This window comes from Camelus ferus, chromosome 2 (assembly GCF_009834535.1).
Source record: "Camelus ferus isolate YT-003-E chromosome 2, BCGSAC_Cfer_1.0, whole genome shotgun sequence".
Taxonomy (NCBI): Eukaryota; Metazoa; Chordata; class Mammalia; order Artiodactyla; family Camelidae; genus Camelus; species Camelus ferus.
This window is the reverse complement of record NC_045697.1, coordinates 26,106,025-26,119,722: the sequence shown is the minus strand read 5'-3', so window position 1 is coordinate 26,119,722 and position 13,698 is coordinate 26,106,025. Positions and strand designations below refer to the sequence as shown.

Genomic DNA, 13,698 nt, shown 5'->3' with positions numbered 1-13,698 from the left:
GCTGACTAGTTTTCCGATGCTTTGAATCGATTAAGTGTGTGAAAACATGCCACCCTCAGCATGAATGTCTATTAGGCCTCTTATTGCCTCTACTTTTACCCCTATGCTTTCAGCAACTTCACTTTTTTTTTTAATTACAAATTTCCAATTTCTTTCCACATTCTGCCCTGTTGTTTCTGAGGGATGTGGAAATATAGCAAAGGAGGGGCAAAGAAACTCTCATCTAGTCACTTCCACAAATATGTGTGTATTACAGGGACACATTTATATTCTCATTAGTATACACAGACTATGCGATTAACAATCAGGGACAGGAAAATTGTTTTTTCTATCATCTTTCTGGCAAATGGAGCTGCTTTGTTTTATGATGTAAAGTACATGTCAGGCACAAATTATTTTTCATTAATCCTTTGCAATCTACCAAATGGACAATAGAAATTCTTACTAGATTCTAGCAATAGGTCAACAGTTGGAATCAATTTTTAGAGTTACATGCTCACCTTTAAATATATGTGTGTGTGTGTGTGTGTGTGTCTGGTATATATGTATATAAAATACATATGTATATGTATTTGGGGGTATTTGAAAGTGAATGTCTTAATCTGTTAGACTAATACATTTTAAATTGGAAGTTCCAGGATATTTTTGGTTTTAAATCTTACTTTACCATGATAGACAGGAACACGGATTAACTCAGTTGCCAATTGGAGTATAATTTCCCAAGTAGCAAAAATCTGAATCATGCCTATATTTCTATGTCACCTCTCACTTAGCTAACACTAGGGGAAGTCTAACTTCTCCTAGCCACAACCCAGTGTTCTACTATTGCCAGCTTCCTAAATTAGAAATACAGTGGGAAGTGCAAATATTCCACTTCTCAATTGCTAGTTTTGCAGCCTCAAACTGAACAGATGATGACTACATATAGTCATGACTAGAAATGGAGATACTTGAGTCCAGACCAAGCCTTAGTCCATCCTCCCTCGATGTCCACAAGACATTGATTCCAGGACCCCACAGATACCAAAATCTGTGGATGCTCGAGTCCCTCAAGTAAAATATGGCACAGTCTTTGCATATAACCTGCACGTATCTTCCTGTATACTTTTAATTATTTCAAGATTACTTATAATACTTAGTACAGAGTAAACACTATGTAAATAGTTGCCAGTTTGTAGCAAATTCAAGTTTTGCTTTGGAGAAGTTTCCAGAATTTTTTTTTGTTTTTGTAAAATTTTCACCCCACAGTAGGGTTGAAAGTAGTATCAACCTACAGATAGTTGTACTAGTTCTTAGTCTCATTGAGTTTCAATCTCTTACTGATGAAATGAAGGTAAGGTGGTGGGGAGGTTGGATGAGAATCTACAAAAGGAACCCGGCAAATAGTAGCTTCTCAGTTAATAGTAGTTATTATTTCAATCAAATGTCTGAAGTTGTTTCTCCCTCCGATGGTTTTTCAAAGAAGAAAAAAATTTCCCTTCAGAACCAAAGAATAGAAAGTTTCCCTTCTTCCTTTCTTATTAGGGAAAAAAGTATTAAATGAAAGGACAGGAATTAAGATCAGAATTAGTATTACTCAGTGTACCCTATTTGTTATTAGCATTTCACTTCTGATTTCATCTCTGGCTAGTTACTCAGTATGTAAATTAGTCTTATTCATGAGGATTTTGTTTAATTATAGAAATTAGGAGAGAAAGGAAACTGCCTACATGGTAAATATAGACTCAAATTTAACTTGTTTTGTAGACGATCAGGTTAATCTTTTCCCCACATTAATAGAACACTCTTAACCACAGAAATTAAAATCATCATATCATATCTTTATAATTAATCATATAATTTTTTTTTGAAATCAAGGATTAATTTTACCTCTTTTGTGTCAATCTTATCACATAGCATACATTTGGACACTTTACAGCTAAAATCATTACCCTTCTGGATCCACAATATTTTTTTCTACATTAAAAATATTTCATAATATCAGTACTGATATTTAAATATGACATCTGGTTACATTTTTAATCACTTAAGTTTCTTTGTTTACCATCAAGTTAATTAGTGACAGTAAGGTCTAACTCACCGGTTGAGGTATAAAGGTATGATTCTGTTTGTCATGGCACTAGTTGCTGTTTTATGATCTATCTCAGATCCAAGATTTTTTTTATCAGGGTGTGGAGAACAAGGTAGGAATACAGTGACTGGCTTCTGGAAAAGGTGTGTTGATGGGTGCTGAACATGAATCAGAGGGCTTGTGGAGAGTAGTGAGTAGAAAGTATCTTGCTGAGCTTTTAAATATGCCACCAGAGATGGGTCAATTGGTTGGACCTAAACAAAGAAAAAAATATATATATATATATTCCTGTATTTTGATAGCAAAGGATGCAAAATATCAGCACATTTCTGAGTCAGTTTTCTGAAAATTTAATAGAACATAGTTTTATACTTTTTCTATACCTTATTGGCTGGAATCAACACTACAATTGTTTATAAAAGAGCACAGCATTTGGTCCTCTCTTTAGAAAGCCTTTCTGAAATCTAGGTTCCCTCTCCTATGTTATAAATAACTGAGAAACACACTTAATTGTAGGCAACAAAGTGACCTAGAAAATAAAATAGACATTTTACATAATTTCTAATTAGAACTATTGTTAGAGCGGGTGATTTTCAGAAACTAGAAAAACAAGACTATATTTATTTGTTTCCTCTCATATAAAAATGGCTAACAAAAAATCTAGCATAATTCCAAAATTTCAACGTTTATGGAAAATATTTATAAATACATTATTTATGTTTTCTCCCTAACTTTTCTTCTTCATTTACCACTTACAGTAACAATGGAGAAACAGGGAGAGCTTGAGGGAGAGTTGAGGCCAGAAGGATAGGAAATATTGAGGAAACATGTCTTCTAAACTGTACATTGATGCATCATTGTACACCTTGCAAATAATGTTTGTGTGTATTAAATCCTCATCCCCCAAATTAAATGTAACCAAATATTCATAATCATAAATTTTTAATTGATTAGCCTCTTATTTAGCCATCCTCTCAGGTGGAAATCTTGAATCAGATGAAAGTCCCAATGTCTGGCATCAATTCTATCATAGATATTCAGTATTTTTTTTTTGTCAACAAATATCATAAACAAAACAACAGAAAAAAAAAATAGCTAGAAAAGACTTTCAAATAAGGCAAGGATTTATTTTGGAATGAGATTCAATATGCTCCAAATCGTCACTGTATCACTGATGACACTAGCGTTAGATCATTAAAACTATAGGAGAAAAATTCATTTACTATTATTTTACATATTTATGTCTTCTTCATCCTTTTAGGACCATGTTTGATGGCCCACAAAATCTAGGAGAAGAAACCCACCAGCTTTTAATATTTACCTTTAACTGTACAAGCACTGGTGAGCTGAAAACTCCTGGAGGGTAATTTAAGGATATTCTGGGATCCATGCTTGGCTTAAGAGTAAGGCCTTTCTTTGTTACTGTAAAAGACTCTTTCTTTAAACAAGACACAACAGAAAAGATACCCAACTTGTAAACTTTCACTTCAGCACAGGCCCCCTGTATAGATTAAAGGACATTAAGACAATAAGATTAAAAGACATCAATACAGCAGTGTTCTGGGAGTACATGCTGTGTATGACTGTGGAAAGGGAAAAAAGACCCCTAAAAACTATATGCTGTCCCTATAATCTCCCACAGTCGAGAATTACTTCATTAACCCCAAAAGGATGGTCCTTTCATGAGATGAAGTAGTAGATATTAGGAGTTTCTCAAATTTGGACTACACAGCAGAAAAGAGAGAAATGTATTTTTAAAATTAAATTATTTCCCCCAAAGTGTAAATGTATAATGGGCAATCACATTTAGTGTTTTCACAAATATTAATTATTTTGGAATCCTATCCTCTTTTACCAGCATGGACTTTAAATATTGGCCTTTACTCAGAAGATTTAACACTGTTTTAGGAATTACAAGGACTGAAATTTCATCATTTGGGTAGTTTACACAAGTACTGTAGCACCCGTACTGTCAGTAAATTCCTCCTTCTGACAACTCACAATCTCGTGATAAAGTCGTTTTCTCTATTTCCCTCTTCCATGCAGTGGGAGCAGATGACTGCAAAGAGACACATTTGTGTTTCTTTTTCACATAGTGACATTTAAAATTGGAGTGCATAGATGCAGGGACATATTCGAGCTTTTTTGTCACACAAAAAGGAACTGAGTACATAAATGAAAACAGAATTATCTATTCAGATAATCACCAAAGCTTAAAATGAAGAGGAAGACTTAGAAGTAATCTGGTCTATTCATGTTTCCCTAAACACCAGCCGGGCTCCACCCTGGCATGAGTGGATAATCATGCAGACACACACACAAACATTTCAAGGACAATCACAATGGAAAATAATCTATCATTTGAAAACTGACTAAGAAAGAGATTTCACAATTTCTCTGTGTGAATCCATCGCTAGGAAAATTCAGGGCATGATGAATGTTCCTAATTGGCTGGAGGGAAACAGTGAGAGAGAGAGAAGGGTTTTCTGGGAACTGGTGGTGGTTGCCATGCATTTAGAGTATTTGGCAGATTCTGGGGAAACGGAAGGGTTTTTAAGTGGGGGCGCGTCATGAATAGAACTCTGACGATAGTTTATCTGACTCCAGAATTAGAATTCATAAATGTCATATGAACCGCATAAACATTTGGAAGGAATCCAGAGTTTAAATTCTCTTTAGTTAAAAATAGGGATAACTACAATTAGAAAAACATAAAAAGAAAAGTGTATGCTTTGTTTTTTCAGTAGACAATGGTTCTCTTACTTTTTTTCTCTTGTATTACTAAACATCTTGCATGTCTATTTGTTGAAAAGCACATGTGCTATGAAGTTTTTGTTTTTTTGTGACAGTCAGTGGAGTGGTCAAGATTAAACAGCCACAATCAAGGGCAATGCTGACTAGATTATTATACTTACAGGCTTCCTAGACTAAATGTAAAATGTCTTAATTGCATGAACAGTAGTAAATAATTAGAACAGGCTTAGCTTTCATATTCAAATGTATAATCTTGTTTGTAGCTCAGAAAAGACCCAAGTCAGAAAAGGAAGAGATGAATTAAAAAATTGTTTGTATGAGTGGATTTTTTTTAATATTTATTCTTTGCCCTCCTCTTCAAATAATGACAACTTATATAAAACTGAAAAGAGAAATATTTTAATTGTTTAAAAGTAAGTTCAGTGGTCCACAGAAGAACTTTAAATTTTAGTTCCCATCAACTCTATGCTAAGTTTAATAATTGTGTATATATCTTCTTCAAAACATATGAATTTATCTCCGTAGATGGCTTTGGAGTTATTATAAAAAAGTCTACCATGAAAAATGACAATTTATTAGCTACTAGCATGTGTTTATAGGCTTCCTTTTATCTTCTTAAGAGCATTTTTTTTTTCATTTAATCGTTATGACCCTATCAGGTAGACACTGTTGTGTTCAGTTTTTAGATGAAGGAATTGAGTCATAGTGAGGTTACATAATTTACTCAAGCTCACATAGCAAGAAAGTGTAGGAACCAAACTTCAGACCAAGCCAGTCCTCCTCCACAACCCACCTCCTAACTACCACATATACTGTTTTCCATGCACAGACTAAAAACATGATTTGTAGACTTAATAACTATCTCAAGGCACACACACAAACAAATTGTTTATTTTTTACATATTTTTCCAATCCATGAATGATAAAAATAAACTACTATCATCTGGGGATTCTAGAATTTTTAAATTTAGACCATCACAAGAAATGTTCATCTAAAGCTAGTCAAAGGCTTGAAGCTGATTAAACCATGATGTTGGCTTTGCTTCCCAGGCAAAATGATAACACTTTATGGGCCCTACACTTAAGTTCTTCATTCCCTAATTTGACCAATAAGCTCTGCTCTGTGACCTTTATGGTCGGCAAGGAGAAAAAACAGAAAAAGCACGAATTTACTGGCATAAATCTTAATCAACCCTTCCATTTGTTACCAGTGGAGCAACTGTATCTATACTAGCCTGTATAATATTTAGAAGAGGAGTGAAACAGCAAATGTAGATGTAGCCAAGGATTTACTGACCTTGTAACTTCCTCTCATTCCTTCCAGTGAATTTGGAGTCAGGTAACTTGATTGCATGTTTACGTCAGACACTTTCACCATGATGTCTCTGTAATTTCCCCTGTAACGTGCAGCAAATGGAATTGCAATGCTTATTGGAAATGGAATTCTCTTTTCCATATCTGAGCACTTAACAGTGATGACATTGCTGACCAATTCTTCATTATCGCTCACTGTTAAAGAACTCATGCTATTAATTATCCGGCATTCTAGATGTTGTAGAACATAGGATGGTGCTGTAATATAACAAGACACTTGGGGGACAGTATCGTCACTCAGCACATCAAGAAATCTGCAGGGGGAAAAAAGGACATCATTTTTTCAGTTATTTGAATTATGGACTATGCAGTGAAATGCATAGAAGCACAAGTCGTAGCCCCATATTGTCTTGCTATGACTCCCACTCTCCCACTTACTGACGGTGACTTTGGGCAAGGTACTCAGCCTCTCTGTGCTTCAGTTTCATCAACTGTAAAGTGACGATAAAATAATATGTATCTCATAGGAAGGCTGTGAGAATTAAATGAACTATTATGAGTTAAGAAATTAAAAAGCTATGCCTGGCACATAGTAGATACTGTATATGTTAGCTACTGTTACTCTTGTTACTATTGTTATTAGTATAATTATTTAAGCAGTCGATTTATTCCTCAATTTTGTTCATTCAAATATGAATCTTAAAATTGCTGGAAGCTTCTTGATAAACCAAGTCCTAATACCTGAGTAATTTTCTAAATTTTGATATTTGAATTTATATATATATGTAGTATTGGAATTGTTTAAACACCTTAGATCTAATGATGATGTTTATTGTATTTTTAAGAAAAATTGAGAAAGGTACAAAAGTACTGTGAATTTATGATTAATCAAGGTAATTAGAATATTTACAATTCTCAAAGAATCAATTCAAAAGCTTATTTTGACAATTGGTTTTACTGTTGCTTTTTGTACCATCACCTTTGCCAAAGATTTTAGAGTCTTACAGATTGAATTCAATTTTGAGGTCAGTCCCTTACTATTTGTTTGACCTTCAACATTAATAATTATTATTAAAATACTTTAGCTCTTTCTATGAACCAGGTTTTAGGCTACACATTATTTCATTTAATCCTCATACTATGGAGTCAGGCAGTACCATTTTACAGATAAGGTAACTGAGGTTTAGAAAATTTAACTTGCTGAAGATCATACAGGTGGTAAGTCGTAGAATCAATAACTGAATCCATCCATCTTTAACTCAAAACCCCAGACTTCCTAGTATAATATCATACTTCCTCAAATCATTCCAAAACACTGGTTTCTTTATCCATTACAAAATTGAAACTAATACTAAATCTACAACAGTGTGAAGATTGAATAAGATAAAATATTTGAACTTCTTATAATAGTGAGTTAACACAAAATGAGTGCTCCATAAATGCTATATCTCTACATTAAAACTACCACTTTATGTTTCTCCTTGCTACTTCTCGTTTCATACCAGTGAAATGATTGAAATGTAAGCAGTGTTAAAAATAAGAGGATCTCTGTAAAATGCAGCATTAGTACCCAGTTGTAGAATAATCAGGTTTTAACTATTTTTCAATTAGTAGTCAATCGACTTTTACAGTGCCCTCTAGCCTAGAAATCTAAAAAAAATGTTGAAATTGCAGAGAGTTATTTGTATTTATAATTCTGAACCCATGACCTTAGAAGGAATAGAAAATGACCCAGCACATGGTTCTGTCTGAGTATTCTCTGATAATGGTGATGATGGTACTTCAGAAAATGAGATACACTGTTTAATAGAGGAGACAATGATCCAGTCTTATGTAACGTCAAATATGACCCTCCTCGTGCCCTGGACAACCATCTCAATGCATTCTTCCAAAAGGCTGACAGACAAAGTAGGGTGAGGAACCCTGTAAATGCTTCTATTTCCCCTAGCCCTAATCAAATAGATCTAGTCCAGCCACTAAAACGATCACATTGGTTTATTCTAGTGGTGTTTCCCTTTGAGTTTGTACACACTAGGACAACTACCCTGGAAGAGAGGGGCTTTTTTCAGAACGCTCTCCAGGGAGGATGCACAAGAGGTTCCAAGCTAGGTTTTGTTTATGAGATTCATCTTTTTTGTGGCATGATGGCTTCCTAGCCTGAGGGATCGCAATGAGTAGTCATCTTCTCAAACATGCAAGCCAAGCAAAATTGGTTTGCATGCCACAGAGAGGAAATCGCTCACTAGGGAACACCTAAAGGAGGTGTCAGAGGGAGTGGTTCAGCAGTGACTCATTAGTTGATGCTTTGAGTCATTTCTGAATGTGAAGATGTAAAGTGTTAATGTTTTTCTCAAGTGAAATGGGCGGCCACATATTGACTAACAGTTGTTTTAAAGGATCAGTAAGTCTTTCAAACCAGGGGGGGTCTTTCATGCACTGAATGTAGTTCTGTGACATCTGCAGAATTCATTAGATTTTTTTCAGACGTGTAGGGAATCTCACAGCTAAACTAGCTCAACCCTTTCATTCTGTAGATGAGATAACTAAAGTTAAAGTGAGCAAAATGACTAAAATGACTTGCCTAAGAGCACTGACTCATTTGTGATGTTGTGCTGGAAATGGCATTGTACGTCTGAAAGAGCAGAGGGGCTCAGTGAAAGGAGGTAGTGTGTGGGAGGTGGAGAAAGTGAGGGTTGCTGGGGGTGAGATAAATCAACACACTGTTATTGAGCTAAGTGGGAACATCTGCCAAGAGACAAGTGCTAGGCCCTTTACATGACTTTTTCATTTGACCTTCCCAACTACTCCAAGAAGTATATACAATTTCTACAAATAAGAAAACAAGGCTAAGAAATAAAACAAGTTGCCCAAGATCATAGAACTCGTATATCATATTTTTAGAGAAAAATTTAAAGCTGACTCCTAAATCAGTGATTTTTTAAATTACTTTTCCCCATTGCCTTCTAAGTTTCTTATTTTTACCGAGAAAGTAAGGCTTGTGAATATTTTATTTGGCAAGTATGGATTATTATTCCTTTGTACAGGGGAGATAATTCATTAAATAGATCAGTCAATTTCAACATTTTTTTTGAAGGCTCGGGCTCTCTGAGAACCTGGTGAAAGCTCTGAACACCCCCAAGGAGATAAAATAGGTATGAAAATATACATTCAATTTTACGAACCTCCCAAAGCTTATCCATGAGCCTTCCTAGAGTTCTCCAGACACGGGGTAAGAATTCATGATGATTTATAAGTAAAATGATTCTGGGAATTTATTTGAAGATACAAATAAGATAAATCTGAGGCTACAAAATTCTCTTTTAATATTTGAACTCTGCAGCTTCCTAGTTTTTCTTATGATAACTAAAGAGTAGTTATTTAGAAAAGTGTCCATTCTGGACAATTGTTCATTTTGACTACTTTATTACACAGTTACTTCCTTCTTCCTTTAAAGAAACATTTAATGTTTGTTTACTGAAACTAAACAATATTAGAAATAGCAGCCATATATATTTTTATGGGATTAATTTACATGGAATTATTGACATGTAATATCTTTTGGAGATCTGAAAAGTAAATATAAAATTTTATCCATGTATAAAAGCTATGTTTTATGTACAAGTGGAGACACACCTGTAAGTCGGCATATAGAAGCACCTCTCACATTGCATTTACTTACTCCTTTTCCATTATGTTTTTCCTTTGCTTTAGACTCTCTGAATCACTGAGAAGACTATTCATGCGTTTATTGGAGACATCACATGCTGTTGAGGATGTGGTAATCTCTTCTCTTTGGCTTTCTGAGGTCTCTTGAATCTCTCTTTCTGTTGTCTGGATTACGTCATGTGTCTCTTCCCTGTTGGCATTTATGTTTTCAACAGTCATGTGTTCTATTTGTTTACCATCTTCATTTTCTGCATTATCTGGGAACATTTTGTTCTGTGACTCTTCTTGCCCTGTTACATCTCCATTTAATAATGGATTGTTTTCTTTTTCCACTAATTCTGAACCCTTATGTATTTTATTTTTTTTAAACTGAACCTGGTTTGTGTAATGACTTTCCTCTCCATTTGTGGGAGAAACAGGAACTGTTTCTATGACATTTTGTTCCCCTCTTGCAGCAATGTCTGTTGCTTTGATATCTTGAATGGCGGACATTGTCTGCCGTGGAATACATTCATCACGCATGCCGCATAAATTACACATCTCCTTTTCTTCTTTCTTTAGAAATGTAGCAGTGCTCCCCAAACATTCATTTATTTTCATGAGGCAGTCTATGGAAGGAATGATTTCTACACACACAAGACACATAAAAAAATTAATACAAAACTAAACCAAATTATGTTTCTCCAATGATATGCCATGAGGTATGGAGAGATACACCCAGAAATCTACAAAGACCCTTACCAGGCATTTAAGCCCCTCTCCCTCTTGAAGAAAAAGTCACTTGTACAACTGTAACTTTTTTTTTTAACACACCTAGGAGTTGGGGACATGTTGTCTTTTAATATAGTAGCAAAGAGTCAATCTAATTCCTCTTGCATGTGAAAATGTTTTGAACATTTGAAGACAGGTATCATAACCCCCTCCATAAGATACTATTCAATTGAAGTCAACATCTTCAATCATTCCTCATTCAGAATGATTTTGAGAATTGTTTTCTTCTTTGGATATACTATACAGTTTATCAATGATCCATCTGTAATTATTTGCCTAAAGTTTAGCAGAGCTCTTCAGATGAGACTTGGGTAGTAGGCATACCATAGATACATTACCTCTGCTGGTGAAGATGGTATATTTTATTGAGTACTTTGTTTGTCATGGTGATTGGATTAGGTTCACACCATTCCTCCTGCCGAGCTTGTGATCATTGGCAATTTTCAAATGAGTCTTTCAAAGAATAGCTCTTATCATACCAATTCTCTGATTAGAACCTGGCTACTCAAGAAGTAATAAACCAAGTGAAGCCTCATCACCCTGGTATAAGCCCTCACCATGATCTGATCTGATGTACTCTCTCCCTGCATCCCCATTTCTTGTTATTCTCCTATTTGTCCATTCCTCCTCTCCTCACAGCTGGAGTCACCTGATGGCTTCCTACAGGCTTAGCGACTCTCCAATCTTTAGAATTCAGTTCTGAACTCGGGAATATGTCACTTAAGGCCCCATAGTTAGTGTTTTCAGAATCATCACTAAATCATCCTTTCACTAGTCTAACTTTATTTTCAGGCTCCAGTTCTGACAACTTGTTTTTTGTCTTATGTCTGAGACCCTGTCTTTATTTTGAACTCCTCTTCTGGTAGCTGAGTCCTTCTCATTTTCCATGAGTAATTATTTGTCTTTGTATGTTGCCTAGAACCACATTCAGTTTTCTCCAGAGATTCGGTTCCTATCTATGTACTCTAGCTGATGATCTCTGGGTCACACGCTTTTGGACAGATTCCCCTGATGTCCACTATCTGCCTTCTAGACTGAATTTCTTAATACTATCTGCCCTGGATTCCTGATTGATGAGACCTGCCCACTTGCCTTGACATCATTTTTGTGTGTGTGTCTTTTTGGGGGGGGGGGTTCTTTTTTCTTTTATTGAAGTATAGTCAATTTACAATGTGTGTTAATTTCTGATTATACAGATAGTCATTCATTTATACATATATATTCTTTTTCATACTCTTTTTCTTTATGGGCCATTACAAGGTATTGAATATAGTTCCCTATGCTATACAGCAAGACCTTATTTTTTAAATCTATTTTATATATACTAGTTAGTGTCTACAAATCTTGAACTCTCAATTTATCCCTCCCTACCCGCTTTCCCCACTGGTAAACATAAGTTTATTTTCTGTATCTGTGAGTCTGTCTCTGTTTTGTAAATAATTTTTTTGCGGACAGTATATTATTTAGAGTTGGATTTCACGATGCCACCCATCTTCTTATCTAGAGTAACTGTTGTTGTTTAAGATCATATGCATCGGATATCACGTTCTTCCTGCGCACTGTACTTCTCAGTATCCATAACTCAGCCTATTGCCGAGAACCTGTGCCCCTCTTAGTGTGTGTAGAGGTCTAATTCCATATCCCATCCCATCTCAGTCTTCCTAGTGTTTTTGCGACTAATAGGTTCAAGTTTAAATAAGTATAAAAATAGAATATCATATTCCAATATAGAAAAACTGCTTGTTCTGTCTCAAACTAAGCCTATAGTTTCCTACATCTAAACCTTGGATCCTGCTAACAACACCTCTGTCTGGAATGCTCTTTCCAGGTGCCCAATTTCTGGCTGCATAAATCCTATTTATTCCTTAAGCTTCAGATTAAATACTACATTTGTTCTAGAGATAGTCCCAATTCCCCACTCTAAAAATAGAATCTCACCCACTTCAGAAGACTTAACCCACTTCATTTGTATATCTTTCATGGAATTGGCCTCAGCGTCCCTTGCATTATCGTGTGTTTGTCTTACCTAATTTCCCCTGTTGCATTGTTAGTCCCTTGTGGACAAAGACTCTATCTTAGCCTTTGTATGCTCCTTAGCCCCCTCTCAGAGTGGCTATCAATCAATATTTCTTAGAGAAAGAATAAACAGAAGAAATACTTGCCTTGTCTCCAGGTACCATGATCCTGTTTGTCCAGCAGCACGTACAGCTGCTGGCAGGCGGAGTGCAGAGTGCCTGCAGCGTGCTCCAGGAGCTGGTGGAGGGCCCCGCTGAGCTCCTGACCCAGAAAGACCACCGTGGCTACCCAGGTGGCCCCACCAGCCCCTGCGCCAGGGTCACTGCCCAGCAGCGCCTGCTTTAGCATCAGGTTTTGTTTCCAAATCTGCTTCAGCGTTTGGCCTAGTTTACCTGAGCCTATGTCTTCTGTATCCATGTTAGGCTCCAAGAGTGACAACAAAGCCTAAAGGTTTAGCAAATTCAAGCTTGGTGATAGTTTTTTTCCTTCTAAAACCTAGGAGACGATCCAAGTCAGCTAGCCAAGTGCTTTCCTGCAACATAATAGTTTGTTCAGCTTCTTGTTGACTAGTGAAAAGTTACTAGGTGACCAAAGCAGGGGCATTCCTGCACCCCGGCTGCAATTGTGTACAGAACAGATCAACTGCAGGGACAGAGCTGGCTCACACTATCCCACTCTCCCTGTAAGGCTTACACTTCAGTGTACGAAGGAAGCCCCATATACTTGTCAAGTTCTGAGGCAACAAAATATGGATTCTGTGGTAGGATGAGAAGTATATTAATCAAAGGTAAATTCTTTTAAAAGTATTGCTAATAATAATTCTATGTGATACTCAAAAATACTTATGAATGAACTAATATGATATCTGAATTGCTTCAAAGTTATCTGGGAGCTTGGAGAGTAGTGTGTAGATGAATAAGATTGGCAATAAGTTAATAATCCTTGAAGATGAATACGGTTACATGGGGTGGGGGGGGTCTTGATAATTCTCTCTAATTAGCATATATTTATCATATTTTTATTTTTTTAAATGTAAAAACTCCTCCTCTGCTGGAGCAGAGTCTATTAGCACTGGTTAGGTAAGTTTAATTAGTACCTCTCCTCCG

At 35.9% G+C, this 13,698-nt stretch overlaps 1 protein-coding gene across 1 annotated transcript in view; it reads right to left on the bottom strand.

The window, feature by feature from the left end:
• Nucleotides 1-13,009, bottom strand: part of DTHD1 (death domain containing 1) — a 61,656-nt gene extending 48,647 nt beyond the window's left edge. The window contains exons 1-5 of the mRNA XM_006191178.2: nucleotides 12,739-13,009; nucleotides 9,819-10,431; nucleotides 6,123-6,453; nucleotides 3,393-3,572; nucleotides 2,081-2,325 (exon numbers count right to left, since the gene is read on the bottom strand). Of these exons, the coding sequence (XP_006191240.2) occupies nucleotides 2,081-2,325; nucleotides 3,393-3,572; nucleotides 6,123-6,453; nucleotides 9,819-10,431; nucleotides 12,739-13,009 (1,640 nt within the window). The remainder of the gene's footprint in view (nucleotides 1-2,080; nucleotides 2,326-3,392; nucleotides 3,573-6,122; nucleotides 6,454-9,818; nucleotides 10,432-12,738) is intronic.
• Nucleotides 13,010-13,698: the final 689 nt, after the last annotated feature.